This window comes from Pundamilia nyererei, unplaced genomic scaffold (genome assembly GCF_000239375.1).
Source record: "Pundamilia nyererei isolate P.nyererei 1_Seehausen unplaced genomic scaffold, PunNye1.0 scaffold00091, whole genome shotgun sequence".
Lineage (NCBI taxonomy): Eukaryota > Metazoa > Chordata > Actinopteri > Cichliformes > Cichlidae > Pundamilia > Pundamilia nyererei.
Window position 1 is genome coordinate 1,841,340 of NW_005187492.1, and position 15,247 is coordinate 1,856,586.

A 15,247-nucleotide genomic window follows, 5' to 3' on the forward strand; every position below is an offset into this window, starting at 1 on the left:
TCAAAATAAAAGTATTCCCGGAAATTCAGAGAATAGGCGCTTGTTTTGTTGTGGAGGAACACCAAAGTAATTGCCTACGGAGCTTGCTTTTTCGACATCTTTAAGAGTTCTGAACAAATGTCTGTCCTCCTCCAGAACATCTTATGTTCGCAAACGCGCATTCCAACTTCTTATCTGGTTCTGCAAATGCGTACCTGCGGACCATTTATGTGCAGCCCTGTTTATAGTTTCCTGTGCATTTCAAACATTGTCCTTTCTGATGTTTGTTTTGGGTTTTTTTTATATTTAAATGCCATGCTACTTTATATTTAAAGTAGCATAGCTGCTATGAGGCCAGCTAGGATCCCTGTGGACCTACAAATGACCCACTTAACAAGGCCAGTCAGATACAGGAGCCCTCTGATGAGTCCTCTGAAGAGCAAATGGATATTGAGTCTAACAGAATGAGCCCCTCTTACTGCTCTAGCCACAATATTCTGAATTAGTCGGCCAGGGCTTGCAGTTGGGTTTAGTACTGTCTCCCCAATAGATGCGTGGAAGATGTTCATGTCTGATAATATAATAGAAGAGGTGCTGTCATACACAAACATGGAGGCACGAAGAGTAGCCACAGACAGGGGAAAAGAGTGGAAAAATATAATCAAACATAAGCTCGGGCCTTCATTTGATTGACCATTTTTGCAGGAAGTGAGAAGAACTGGGATGTACCAGTCGGTGTGCTTTTTGGGAGTCCTCTGCATAACCCATTGTACAAGGCCACTATATCAATTCAAAGATTTAAAGATATTTGATGTTTCTTGCACTTTGATGACAAGAGGACCAGAGCCTACCGACTGAAAACAAACCATATGGCAGCTTTCAGCTACATATGGGGCCTGTTCCTGGTCAACTGCAGGTAGAAATTTATTCTCAGTGATTGTGTTACAGTGGCTGAACAACTTGTGCCTTTCAGAGGGAAGGCCCAGCTTCTGCAGTATATGCTGAGCAAGCATACACAAGTGATACAAAAACTGCAATTTCTTAAAATTAATGAAAAAATAAATAAAAATGTAAAGGGCCTCATGTCACAAACATGTTTTATGAGGAATACCTCAAATATAAAAATATTACAACTCTTCGTTTTAAAGATTTTGAAGAATAACAACCGAGTTTATAGCAAAATGCATTGTTTCTATTTGGGATCATTTTTGACCCCACTCGTGGAAGAGTGTAGGTACTGGTAAGTTGTGCATCCAAGGGTTAAGTTAAAAACGTGCAGGCCTCCATTAAAATAAAATAAAAAAGTTAGGCGGGGACTACGGATTGATTTTTCATGGAATGACCTAGAACTAATCCAGCTTTGTTTTGCAGAATTCATCTCATCTCATTTAAATATATGTGGTTGTGTTGAGTAATATTAAATATACATTTTCAAAAAAATAAATAATTAAATAAGTTGCTACTCACCACCAACTGAAGCACTGCGTCGCTGACACCGGTGCCATTTGAAAGAGCCTATAAATACGTTCAGATAATAAATTCTACATTTAATATAACTATTGTCGAAAACAAAACCACACTTTTCCTCCTTGACTTTAACACATTTTGCTACAATCACAGTTTTTAGAAGACACAAACGTAAATAACCGCTAATATCAAATTAAGCTACCGTCGAACAACGTTCGCAGTTCTGATTACAGCGGATGCAAAAATATGCAAACAAACGTACGATAGCGAACAACTCCACCTAAACAAAGACACCATTAAGTAGACGGCGCCAATTTACATTGAGCTTCTACAGCTTGCAGTATTAAACGGCGTAATATTTATGCTGTAAAAATAAACCATACCTCTATTGTTCCCTCCGAGAGTTTCGTCATGGCTGACAAAGGGTGATTTTAGCTACCACAACAAAAGAAAAATATCTTTTAAGTTTTAACAAGACAGAACCTCAGTACTACTAGCACTGACAGTAAGCAACAAAATTATGACCGTGGCGCCAACAGCTTGTAACAACGCGCCAAGGCGCGTATGCGCTGCCACGACTTCCGTTTCCGTTTACAGATCTGCGTTCAGTTTAGCCTTTCTAAACATCGTGCATCTGCGTGTCTTGGTTATACTGAAAACTGATCAGAGATCAGCTTCGCTAAAGTCACCTCACCGCCAACAATGACGTGACGTCAGGCGGGTTTCATGGTGCCTTCCCATTTATAGGAAACTGGGATTCTTCAGACTTTACCGTAACATTTTTTGTAAGATACAAAGAAATCCCTTAAGGAACATAGATTTGATATGTTAATATTTTTATTTGCCAAAAAAAAACCGAACTGTAATGTTAACTGAACATCTGCTTCTTTTCTTTGCATTTAGGAAGATCGTGTCCGTCAAGTCTTTTTCATAACAATCACAAAAAGAAAAATGGTGAGGTAGAAGATACCACTTCATTACCTGAAAAGAAGAGGCAAAGACAATTATCCACAGCAAGAAATTGCTGAGACAATATATGTAAGAATACTCCCTACCACTGTTTGCGTCATTACATTTTCCCAGTTTTAGAAATGCAACAACTTACAATAACCCTTTTCTTTTAAAGATATGTCATTTTGAAAACAGAATGAAGGTTTTCACCACAACTTCACCTACTTCTAAGCTGCATGGTGAAAAACAAGGATCTGAAAAAGTCAGCGTTTTGGTCTGTAGCCAGGGTCATCCACAGGCCGAAACGCGCTGGTCAAGTAATAAAGTTGTAGTCTTAGTGTTGCTGAAGCTTCGACCTGTTTTCACGATGTGTCACAATGAAACTCATAAGCATGACGTGTGATTCAAATCAGTTCAGTTTATTGAGTCATTACATCAAACCATCCAATACACATACTGATTCATACTGACACTAACCAATTTACTTTGTGTTGAGATCAAAATGTATGTGCCATCAAATTGAAATAGGCTCAGTATAAGCAACAATGACCATACTTTTTTTGTTTAATTATTATTTTTGACAAGGACATCTCATCTAATAGCAACTATATTATTTTAAAGGAATACTCAAGTTTTGGGCTCCCCATTTTGTTCACAGAATCAGTTTTCACAAATATTTTGATTGAGTTAACTAATAGTCTTTCCTGTACTGGTCTGAGTTTCTCTGGAAGAGCTGTAAAGGGTTTTAGTCCTTACTTAGGTGGGCCTCCAAATTGGGCCCCATCATTCTTGTCAATGGGAAATCCCACTTTATCCTTGCTTCCAAATTCCCCTTTCTGTAGGACAGGAGCGCCGGGATTGGGGTTGTTGATTACACCCATAAAAATCGGTATTTTAGTTACATCATGCATAAGTGCAAAGAAGAAGGGTTGGCTGAGATGGAAAACTGGATTGGATGCCCTTGAAATAACCACAGTAGTAGCTGCAGCTGCCTCTGCACCATCCTCATTTATCTCCATGCTGGACTTATGCATTACACTGGACACCAGCAGAGGGCCATCTGAAATCTCAGCCAAGTTGGGAGAAGAAAATATCTCACCAAGGCCTAACAAAGAGCACAGAGTATAAGGTCAGTTCATGGGTTAAATGTCGCTACCTTTATCTCACACAAAGTCCAGCAGTTTCATCAAGCAATAATGTAATGTATAAGTCATGAATTATAAATGTAACACTAAGTTCACAGAAAACAGGTCTTACCCAATTTGATAAAGACATCTTTTAACTCTTGTCCATACTCTAGTTTGAATTTGGGGACTTTTACTTGAACTGCCCTCTCTTTGGGCAGTCGATTATAAAGGTTAGAGACATCGATCTTTGCAGCAAGTGAAGAGATATTTGTCTGCAAAGACATAGGCACGACCACCAACAAACTCATAGACTTCAGGAATGGGAAGCTTGCTACCTGCACAAAGAAAAAGAATGGCGCTTTAGTAAAATGGAGGGTATCCAAGGAATTTAATTTTCTCTTCAAACATTTGAGGTTTGAAAATATTTTTGTTTTACCTGAGCCTCCAGTTCATGATCAATGAAGAAACTCAAGGGATGTTTGGCATCTTCCATTACCTCTACATCAACCATGTGCTGTTCATCGAGATAGAACACACCTCTGGAGGTAAAGCGGGGGTCAAATCGAGCTTTCCACTCTCCTGTGGGAGCAAAGGAGGGAGGATCTCGGTTTGAGATAGCAGCAAAATGTAAAACACTTCGGAACAGTCGATTTCATTCGGGATTAGAGAGGAAACAGTATCTTATAAAATGGGCAGAATTTTACAAATACAGTGGCATTTAAAAATCTCACTCACCTTTGAAATGGACGGCATTAATGAGCACGAGAAGCAGATTGGGAGGTAAAGCAGAAAGGAAGTCAGCTATCTTTCCTTGAGTTGCGTTCTCTACCCATGTGTTTATTTGCTCCAGATTCTCCAAGATTGCTGGTTCCGAGCGATAAAAGCGATGAGACTCATTGACAAATACTTCCTTTGGCTTAAACCCTAAAAACATAAACATCCCGACTTTATTTCTCCTAAATACTCTCAGATCATCTTTAAGGTGTAACGAGAAAAATTGTTTTAAAATTTAAAGACACAATCTTCTCAGTCATAACCTTCACGCAGAAAGATACGTGTGGCAATGTGTAGATCACTGTTTTTTAGCTGCATCAAGATACTATGCAGAGACTGGTGGTAGCAGGGGAGAGTGTTTTCATGAAGATGATGCATCAGCAGTTCCCTCGTCTCATTTACAGCACCTGTAAAAAGAGAAAAAAAAGAGGGGTACAATTACTGGATGAGAAATATGGTGTTCTCTAGACAACAATAAACTAGGGTAAGTTGCTGACACAATTCATCAGATGTGGTAACACCATATAAAAATAACAACTTGCTTAGATAAAATGATGCAGTAAAAGCACATTAACAAGACATGCATACCTAAAGCCAGCTGGGAAAGGCCTAGAGATATGCTTAAAGGAGATATGATAATATTTGGCTGCTCTGGCGTCATCTCCAGGTTCTGCAGCAGCTGCACACCCATTTTCTGAATGGCAGCAGCAACAATTTCCTTGGAATGTGGGCTTCTGCCAAGAGACAGACAACCCCCATCATCTTCTTCTGTCGACGAGGCTCCAGTGGGCCCACTACTTGTTGTAGGTGGTTGATAGGATGTTGTAATTATAGAGGCTTCTGTAGTACCGGCGGATTCTGGCTGTGCTGTACTGCTGTGTCCTGTTTCCTATAGACACACATCAGAATTCCAAAGCTTATTATTTTCCAAGTTGTTAATTTAGGAGTCCAGAACCATGACCACGGAAAAACAAAAAGAAAGAAAAAAAAGACAGCAAAAGCATTTTGACTCTAACCTCCTCTGGTTTTGTAAGAGGCACCAGCGAGACTGGTTGATTTTCTTCCACCTCAGCATTCTGTTGAGCACAAAGATAATATAGATTAACAATCGGCACAGGACGTAATCATCCAGTATAATCTTAACAGTGATTTTTTGAGATCTTTAAGAGGTTTACAGTGGCTCCTTGGCTACAGAGATAGATCAACAGGAGTGTCAGGCAGAGGTCCATTTCCTCACAATGCAACTGTGAAAGAGAAAATTAGGTTAATGGCAAAATTCTATATCCTGCTTAGATTTTATGGATCGACACAATTACCTTTCATGCTCACTGCAATTTAGCATGCTATGCGATAAAAATGAGTATGCCTCTGAAAGCACCATATTCATTCTTCCAGCTAATAGTTACAAGCTATTGAAAAAAGAAAGACATTAAGACACAACATTCCTCACCTTTATTTAGAATTACTTTGATGGATTGTCTGAAAGAATTGAGCACTTTCACTCTACTTAGTTGCGCTCACTTTCAAAGGAAATCCCCAGAAATGTGCCTAAAACACATGTGGATTTCAACCATAAATTGTGTACTTTCAAGTATTATTCAAGTTGCCAAAGCACATTATAATAGAGCAGATTAATCTCTAAATAATTATTTGCTTTACAAATATTTTGAAAACCATTTGTACTGTGGTATTTAAACATGGTATGGAAATCTAAGTCAAATGTCAAAAAGGCATTAACTCGGATTGCAACATTACCTCCCTTGCAGACCTTATACATGAAAAATGTTAAAACAGTGATATTTTGTGTAATCATTTAAGTCTTTAAAGTATTCAAATGTGCAGGAGTGTTTAAATATGTGAGTATGTCTTACCTTATATTTAAATTAGAAAAAAAACTTGCTGGCTTGTCCAAAAAAAGAGCAACTAAGTGCGGCGCATGTCAGGATTCCTGGGAGTAAGAGATTGGCATTTGCTCAGCAAACAGTTAAATATCAACTTAGATTGATTGGGGCCTCATTTAAGCCACTATTTGTTTGTAAATGTAGCTCTGGAAACTCTTGCAGGGTTAAATGTTGAAGCTAAACACGAGCAGCTATTTAGCACGTCAGTGGGGAGGTGATAATTTCATGACGCATTTAAATCCAAAGGAAACACAGCAACTTATTGCAAAGGTCTGATTAATCCAGCTTTGTGTCAGTAAACAAATACAAGTTGCTTATTTCAAAGTAATACATTTGATGTCAGAGAACACACCCCCACATTTCCCAGAAGCCCTGGATTTAATCCATAATTAACTTAAGATCTCAGGCAGCAAAACCAGAGGCTTCGGTTAACAAATCACTGTTTTGTGTTGTGACCAATAATACCCTTTAGATTCTCAAAGAAATATATATATACTCATTTGTTGGACTTGGTCACATTTTACCACTAAGCAAAAACGATATCTTTCAGATCACATGACTGCAGTCTGCAAACACAAAGAGGACTTTGTACAATCTGAGCTTTAGTGATTCAGCCAAGATCTAAGGACATGCTAGCAGTCAATGTATGTGAATCACAGAACAACTGGTACACACACAGAAAAACATTGGAGTAATTTTTATTAATCCAGTTAATAAATACGTTTTTCACTGACTTCTTGTAAAATGTTCGGAGACAGAATATCGATTGTAACCAATTATCAATGTGCAACTACAAACTTTAAAACAACGTTGGTCTTTTTAATGGTTGCGCTTTCACTCTGGATTTTCTAAAAAACAAAATTAAAACAAAAACAAAAAATTCAAAACATGTAGTACACTTAACAATTTTGAACTTTAGGCAAATAATTAGAAAAGTAGGCAAAGAGCAGAGCTTTCATAGTTAAATGCTACTAAACTTTGTAAACTTGAGATTGGGCTAATTTTAAGGAGCAAAATTTCAACTGTATGTTAATTTGCATCACACCATGACTACATTATACAATACATTTATTGATCTGTAGCTTCTGTTGCCATCTCAGCAGTTTAAGCAGTTAAACATAATGGTTAAAATACAAAAGCAGTTTATCTTGGCATTGACTGTTCTGATGCTAGCTTTTAAAGTCAAAAATTAGAAGAAGCTGATTACAGAAGTCTCTGCAATAGTTGGCAAACCCACTTAAAGCAGCATCTGCCGGATTCCGCTTCCAGTGTATTGTTGCTACAGGTTTTTGTGAAGTGTTAAATCAAGAATACCTAAACATTGTTTAGAAAATCCCAAAGCAACTTCAAGTAATTTATTAGTGGATAAAAAAAAAAAAACATTCAATCTTTAAAATCTGAGTGAGACTCTAAATGTTACAATTCAGGCCATACTTGTGCAGTAGAATAAAGGCTGTGCATCAGTCACTAACTTTTTAATGTGACAACTTAAGTGTCTCCTCTCTGAGAAGATACACCAAGACTGTCATCACAACAGCGAGTGTACTTTTATTGTTCGTGATGTATACACAAACACTGAAATATCTAATGAAAAATGGAGCAACACTAACACAAACAAAGGATGTGATCTACAAATACTGCATAGTTTAATCAGTGCATTTGGATACATATTTGTTCTATCATGAGGGAAATAAAAGGTGAGGTCAATGTATTTTTGGTTTTGTTATGCATCTATTTGGAAAAGTGTAAACACTACATAAGACCTTCCTGAGCTTGTCTTCCAATTCATTCCTTTGAACAGAATAAGGAACCTAGTCAAAAGAATAAGTGACCTTGTCTATATGAGAATCTCCTCGTATATACATTTATAGGTTTAAAAGAACAAAATAATAAAGGAATTCAATATCAATGTACATGATGCATGTCAATAGCCTCAATGGCAATATGCAGTAGACATGAAGCTTATACAATGCCTCTACTTGTGCTGCCTCATTCAACAAACAGTTTAAAGGATATGACAACCTGCCCTATCAGTATAATTGACCAAAAGCACAGAAGGGACAGAGGAGCTCAGACACTTGGCATCTGGCATGAATAAGACACTTTGAAGGTCAATGCAGAGAGTGTTTAGTATAGCTTGTAACTATTGATTTAAGCCAATAACCTAATGGCACCGTTCTCAGAGCCCAGCAGCAGAAGCCTCTTGGTGGGCAGGACCGCAAGGCTGGTCAGAGTACCGCGGAAGTTCTCCGTGCTCAGTTTTGTGCTACTAACGGGGCTCAGGGAGATATCAGCCATAGAGTACACTCCGATCTTATTAGCCACTGTTCCCGTTACAATCTCTGAACCGTAAAGGTCAAAGGCGTGGATGGGGTCGGATGGTGACTTGTACAGGCGAAGAGGCTTGTGTTCCAGATCTTTCCACACAGTCAGTGTGTAGTCAGTGGAGGAGCTGATAACAATATTTGCTTCTGCAGCCTGAAAAATAAAACAAGAAACAAGAATCAGTGATTGTGGATGTCGTGTCCCAGTAAATTAAAACAAAACAAAAATTAGGAAAAAAGACTAAAATGTCAAATACAGCAAAATCATTATAGACCTTGCAAATACTCTAAAATTTAAGGAATACAACAAAAGATGAGCTGAATAAACACAGAAACACAGACTCTTAGTAAATAAAATTAAATGGCAAAGGGGTTTTATTATGAAAATATCTTTAAAACAGAAACATTTCGCACATATTCAGACAGACAAAAATCAGCCTTTAGCCTTGTTTATATTAAGTTTCTAAATAATCATTTACTATCAGTAACTACCATTGAAAAAACAAAAAAACAAAATAAATAACAACCACTGAATAACATGTTCTGTATCCATAGATTCCTAACCTTCAGTTAGAAGCAAGGAAAATTAATATTTAAAGTACATTTGGAATAGGCTGCTGCAGGTAAGAAAAAAAAAAAAAGAAAAAAAAAAGGGGGGGGAGGTCCGAGTGATGTGTGCGCGCCAATGAGAAATCTCCGTGGTCTTTCTAATACCTAACCTGTGTCCATATTTGCCCAAACTTGTGAGTTTAAAACTGGGGCCCTTATCTCTGACCTAATTTGGGGTTAAATAAAGTTTGCACTATGTTGACAACATATTTGCTAGGTACAACTTTCACCATCTCTGTGCCCCTTAGTATCTCTGAATCACTACCTATGGGGAATACCAAAAAATAAAAGACACTTGACTGACTGTTTTAATATTTATTTACCTGACCACTGAACAACACAGCTACACTTCCTGGCTTGAGTAAATTAGTTTAGGAATCCAACAGCAAAAAAGTCTGACCCCTTTTTTAGACAATCCTGGTGTCAGGCAATATCTGTAAATCTTAAATAAACGCTGGTAAATTATCACTACTTTATTACTACACTTATCAAACTAGAGGTTAGATGCACATACATAATAAAATGCATTTTTCAGTAATCAGAGGAGGAAAATGCGATGATGCTGCTATTATACCAAGTACATCAAAAACAGTTCAAGTAGGTAACAGAACAAAATTTTCCATTTTGTGTCTGATGTAATGTGGGTCACTCAGAGCGATGGAGTCTATGCAACTGATGAGCGATTAGCTGTGCACTGCGTGGGCTGTGTGGTCATCCAGAAGTTTCCAATGTTTACCAGAAAGCCCGATAGTGATTTTGTACAGCCCAGATTGAGCTGGTTGAAGTGTACAATGAAATGGTTACATTATACCAATAAATAACTGCAGGGGTCTTGGATTTTATATAATCCAATCATCTGACCCCATACTAACTGCTCCTGGTGACAAAATAAAAAGTTTGACCAAAGCAGAGACCAATATATCTAACAACCTCATGATTCCCATGCATCCAGCCCAAGTCTTCTGTAAACAACTTGACTGGTACTTGGTGTAACAAAGGCTACATTCACACTGCAGGTCTTAATGCTCAAGTCCGATTTTTTGATCAAATCAGATTTTTTTTTTGTCTGGTTGTTCACATTACAAATAAAATGTGACAGCAAACACGCTCTAGTGTGAACGGTTCACGGCCCTCAAGGTGGCCCGCATGCACAAAAGACATCACAGCCAGGTGACAGCTGGGTTTGTCGCCCAAACTAATCATAAAACGGGCAGGTGACTTGACCACGTCCGCTTTGTTTGTTTACATCTTCAGCTTCTTTAAACTTTGCTCTGAGGCTCTTCACTTTCCTCTGACACTGTAGCCACGTTCGCCTGTGCCCTCGTTCACACTCGAACACAGCCTGGTCACGATACGACCCTTCAAGTTTAGCTTGAATGGAATTGTCACCCCATATGCTAATCAAGTCCAAAACCTCAGTTTCTGTCCACTGACTCCCTCTGTCTCTAGTTTCGGCCGACATGCTTTATCGTTTGTCTTCTCCGGTGCTGATAATTGGCGTCTGTCTTGTGTCAGTGACGTGAAAGATGGATTTAATGCGACATGACCATTCAAACAGCAGTCGCTTTCTAAAACATCAGATATGTATCGGATTCAGATCCACATACGAAAATGACCCAGGTCGGATTTGAAAATATCGGATTTGTGCTGTTCACACTGTCACACCATGATCGGATATTAGGGGTGCAATGATACACAAAATTCACGGTTCGGTACTTCGGTGTCATGGTTCGATATTTTTTCGATACAAAAAAAAAAATAAAAAAAAAATGTTCATGCCTTTTTAATTTGTCATTTATTAAAATTATAAATATATATTTTAACTCAAAAGTACAGTTTTTAAATTTAATGTTGCTGAAACAACAAAGTAATAAAAATAAATATATCTGATTGAGGAATCACTCATCTTTGGAAAAGAGTTTATTAGAGAAATGGCTCTTTCCAAAATAAAAGCTATACTATACGCTTCTTCTGGGCTATATTCTCAGCAGCATATTAAACATATCAGGTCCCCATAAGGAGAATCATGTGCTAACGGCTGTCTAAATGACTCTGCTTCCACTTGTCTTTGCACTAGGATGATGTCAGCGTAAATGTGCAGTCATATTTGTTGTGTTCCCACTAGTGCTGTCAGCGTTAATCTGAAATGACGTTGACGCCACAACACGGCAAATCTCCGTTAACGAGCTACCGCGGAACGCCCTGTGCGTGGGGCTGGACGGCCAAAACCTTAATGAGCTAACTGCGCTAACGCACTAGTTCACACCAATGTAATTGAGCATTGCGTGGCACATCCAACATACTGTTTTACTTTTGTCCATGACGCGCTTACCTTCAGGGTCATACGTCACATGAAAACCAAAATAGTTCCAAACGTCAGATCTGAATTAGGGTGGGGGAGGTTCAATTTGCCATGTTGCAAGGAGAGCTTAACTTCTGTCTTGCTAGCTTGCCCTGCGCTCAGTGAATCTGCGTTCGACTACTCCGCCTAGGCTGCACTGTCGAGCGCAGATCCACTGAGCGCTCAACACAGACAGCATGTCAGAAGGAAAGTTGATAAAATAAATTAAAAGTTTTGTATTGTTCGATACATATGGGTACCGAACCAAAAGTACTGTATCGAACGGTTCAATATTGATACGAATATCGTTGCACCCCTATCGGATATGGGTCGCATAGGGTCAAAAAAAGTCAGATTTGATGCGCTTTCGCCTACAGTGTGAACGTAGCCAAAGATTGAGGTTCATGAATCAAAGTATCATATACATTGAGAAAGTATTATTCTAACCTGAATAAACCTTTACCTTCTTTTTATCTACATTTGATCTATATTGAAATAACAGCATCACACAGTTACTGCAGATTTGTTGACTGCACATCCACGATGTCAAACTCCTGCTCCACCACATTCCAGACGTGCTCGATTGGATTGAGATCTGGTGAATGTGGAGGCCAGTCGACTACAATGAACTCATTGTCATGTTCAAGAAACTAGTTTGCGCTTTGACACAGTGCATCATCCTGCTGGAAACAGCCATTAGAAGAAAAGAAAATTTTCCTTTACCTCATTATACCACCACATTCAGCCTGCTTTCATGTTGTTTATGCTAAATTCTCACCCTACCATCCCAATGTTGCAGCAAAGAGGAGACATTAGGCAACAGGCAACATTCTTTCAGTTTTCTATTGTCCAACTTTGGTGAACCCATTTAAAAAGTAGCCTTAGTTTCCTATTTGAAGTTTATTGGTGTGGCAAGTAGCCATCTGCTTAAAGGTTTGATACTTTGTGCATTCAGAGATGCTCTTCTACATTCCTTGGCTGTAACAAGTGTTTGAGTTACTGTTGCCCTTCTGTCAGCTGAAAGCAGTCTAATCATTCTCCTCAACAAGGCAGTTTAACCAAGTTAACTGATAATTTCTCTTTTTCAGACTATTCTCTGTAAACACTAGAGATGGTTGTGTGGGAAACATCCCAGGAGATCAGCAGGTTCTGAAATAATCAAACCAGCCCATCTGGTACCAAAAACTATCCTAAGTTCAAAATCACTTAAATCACAATTCTTTTCCATTCTGATGCCAAGTTTGAACTTCAGTAGTACTAAGTAGTAGTCTGAAGACATAAATAGGTCTACTTGACAAATTGGCCAGCACACGTATAGAACAACAGTCAAAATCTGACTACATACTCCCCTGACAACTCAAGCTGTCACCCAGACATACCACCTTACCCATTTGACTGAAACTGCATACACCACATACAAACTGTAAATATACCTTCATTTGGAGTATGTCTCCTTCATGAGCTGGCCAGCCTTTCAGTACAAGCCCTGTGCGTGCATCTAGCAGAACAATGAAGCCAGATGAAAAACCTGCCGCCACTGTGCGTCCTGAAGGGTTTACAGCCAGATAACGGATGAGCCCAGCACTCACATTGTTGCATGCCAGACGAAATTCATGCTGAGTACATGGGGAAAGATTGCTATAATTATTATAGTAGAGAAGCACAAAAGAGCTATTGCTTTCAAAACACAGTAATGAAAAATAATTGGTGGGTGATGTATAAACTAGGCCTTAACAGATAGATTGAAATTGTTACCTGCAAGCCAGGCTTGCGAGGATCAATGAAGCGGAGAACAGAATCTGCGCTGCCGTACACAACACTGCTGTGTGGAGCAGGCATGGTGGTGACAGCTGTAATGGGATTCTTCCCATCCACGGTTTCATGCAAGCGGATCTGTTTGCCTAAGGAGATAAAAACTTATATTTAAGCTAAATGAAACAGTTGAACTTGTGTGTAGTAATGCACTGCAGTTCATCTCCCTACCTGTATACTGGTCCCACAGGTGCACGGTACCATCACAGCTGACTACCTCCTGTGAAGCCTCCAGCTGTCCAACATAGAACACAGACTTTCGATGGTCGTTGTACGTCAGCCTGGGCTCCACATCCTGCGTACCATCACCGTGGTTATACAGCGGCCAAAGCTTCACAGTCTTGTCTTTACTACCAGAAAGAAAGTAATCCTCTCCTGCAAGAGGTGCCAAACACTTTGTGGTGCCCGAGTGACCCAGAAAGCTCTGTAATCTGATCTGATGGAAGTGAAAATGTGGATCTTGTTGATTAAGACCAATTTCATACTGCCAGTAGGCCAGCCAGTTGCCCTGCAGGGAGCGGCTACTTCGGGGGAGCTCCTGTTTCAAGACGCTGTCCTCTGGCGTGGGGCTTGTCACCCAGGAGGAGGAGAAAGAAGCTGCACCAGTGGATGGTGTTGTGAAGGTGGAGGCTGTTGTAATGATAGGTGTGGTATGACCAGAGCGTCCCCAAGGGTGAGTCAAGCCAACGTTTGAGCAGCCACCATAGTCAGTGTCTCTGGATACTTGAATTCGGTTTCCTACGAGGTGGCTCCCAAATGTGCCTGACTCAGGAAGCAAGTCTCCTTGCAGGGTGGAACTAGTTGAGAGGGATGAAAACGTGCTACAATCCACACGTCTGCCAAAACCAGAGGGTGGAAGTGGATCCACCCTGGATGCTATGGTGGTTGTTTCTTGACTCTGACTTACACTCTGATGGTAAGACTGGGCCAACTCCCAGACCAGCTCATGATTAGGAACTAGTTTCCGGATTGCTGTATCACCTAGAGCAATGACAAAAGAATGCCGTTTTATATCTCTTTATTATTAAAAAAAACAAAACAAATATTACTTTTAGCACAGATAATTTCCATTAGATAAAGTATTACATTACAAAACATAAGACATCTCCTACCGATGAGGCAGTAGAAGGGGATGTAAGAGGCATGAGCCATTTGAGGGTTAAATACAGTCTGCAGCTCTTCCAAGACCCCCAGCTCATATGTCACATTTGACTCTTCAGTGGTACAGACATCTACCACTGTGACTTCTCCCACAACCCTGCGAGGGGCGTTGTTGAGCTACAGGATAAAGACAGACTATACTGATATATTTGACATAACTGTCATTTTAAATTGTATTCCTTTTTTGCAACTCCAACAAAATAAGTGTAACTAAAATACACCTTTACATTTATTTAAAAAAAAAAAGTTATTATAGGTTTCTATCTAGTTTTTTTGTTTGTTTTACTGTTTTGTCACTTCGTGTCAAATATTTCTCATGAAGCTATTTGTGACAAATTTCTAGTTGAAAGCCTTTTAGAAAAACAAACAAACATGCAACATAACACTCGCGAGTCATTATGTATTAGTTGTTGGGTTATCCATCTTTGTGAGGACCAAACTGAGACCCTGACCCTCTGTGTCAGAGTTATGATTTAGTTTTTGGTGGTCAGCATTTAGCTGTGACGGCTAAGGTTGGAGATTTTGAAAAAGCACGCGTGTGTGTATGCATACCTGGGGCTGCAGAGAATGCAGTAGCGAGAAAACAGCAAAGAATCGACGCAAAGTGTCAGCCATATGCTGCTGCACCATTTCCCTCCCAATGCGTAGACAGATGAGAGCCATCAGGCTGAGTATCTTGAGACAGACAACAGTGCGTGTCTGAACTCCACTGGGAAACCTACAGAGTACAGCAGAATGGGAAGAACAAAACAAAGGATAAACAGATCTAATGTAACAGAGTTTTTTTTTTTTTTTTTTTTT

The 15,247-nt window shown here is 39.3% G+C and overlaps 3 protein-coding genes across 4 annotated transcripts in view; all 3 read right to left on the minus strand.

Moving 5' to 3' along the window:
* Positions 1-2,116, minus strand: part of rpa1 (replication protein A1) — a 29,157-nt gene extending 27,041 nt beyond the window's left edge. Inside the window, exons 1-2 of one of the 2 annotated variants that reach the window (XM_005739369.1) lie at positions 1,830-2,116; positions 1,447-1,494 (exon numbers count right to left, since the gene is read on the minus strand). In XM_005739369.1, the coding sequence (XP_005739426.1) occupies positions 1,447-1,494; positions 1,830-1,859 (78 nt within the window). In that variant the 5' untranslated portion in view covers positions 1,860-2,116. The remainder of the gene's footprint in view (positions 1-1,446; positions 1,495-1,829) is intronic. The other variant, XM_005739368.2, reaches the window with a different exon arrangement.
* A 1,033-nt stretch (positions 2,117-3,149) lies between these two features.
* On the minus strand, positions 3,150-5,094 carry serpinf2b (serpin peptidase inhibitor, clade F (alpha-2 antiplasmin, pigment epithelium derived factor), member 2b; the record flags this gene model as incomplete). Its single annotated transcript, XM_005739425.1, has 6 exons — positions 3,150-3,502; positions 3,655-3,859; positions 3,961-4,103; positions 4,260-4,448; positions 4,562-4,705; positions 4,887-5,094. Coding segments are annotated over 6 exons (1,242 nt in total), but the record flags the coding sequence as incomplete, so codon positions are not given.
* Positions 5,095-6,892: 1,798 nt separating this feature from the next.
* The window catches only part of wdr81 (WD repeat domain 81), a 14,822-nt gene continuing 6,467 nt past the window's right edge, over positions 6,893-15,247 (minus strand). The window contains exons 5-10 of the mRNA XM_013912468.1: positions 14,999-15,164; positions 14,398-14,563; positions 13,457-14,266; positions 13,229-13,374; positions 12,907-13,089; positions 6,893-8,677 (exon numbers count right to left, since the gene is read on the minus strand). Of these exons, the coding sequence (XP_013767922.1) occupies positions 8,351-8,677; positions 12,907-13,089; positions 13,229-13,374; positions 13,457-14,266; positions 14,398-14,563; positions 14,999-15,164 (1,798 nt within the window). The 3' untranslated portion in view covers positions 6,893-8,350. The remainder of the gene's footprint in view (positions 8,678-12,906; positions 13,090-13,228; positions 13,375-13,456; positions 14,267-14,397; positions 14,564-14,998; positions 15,165-15,247) is intronic.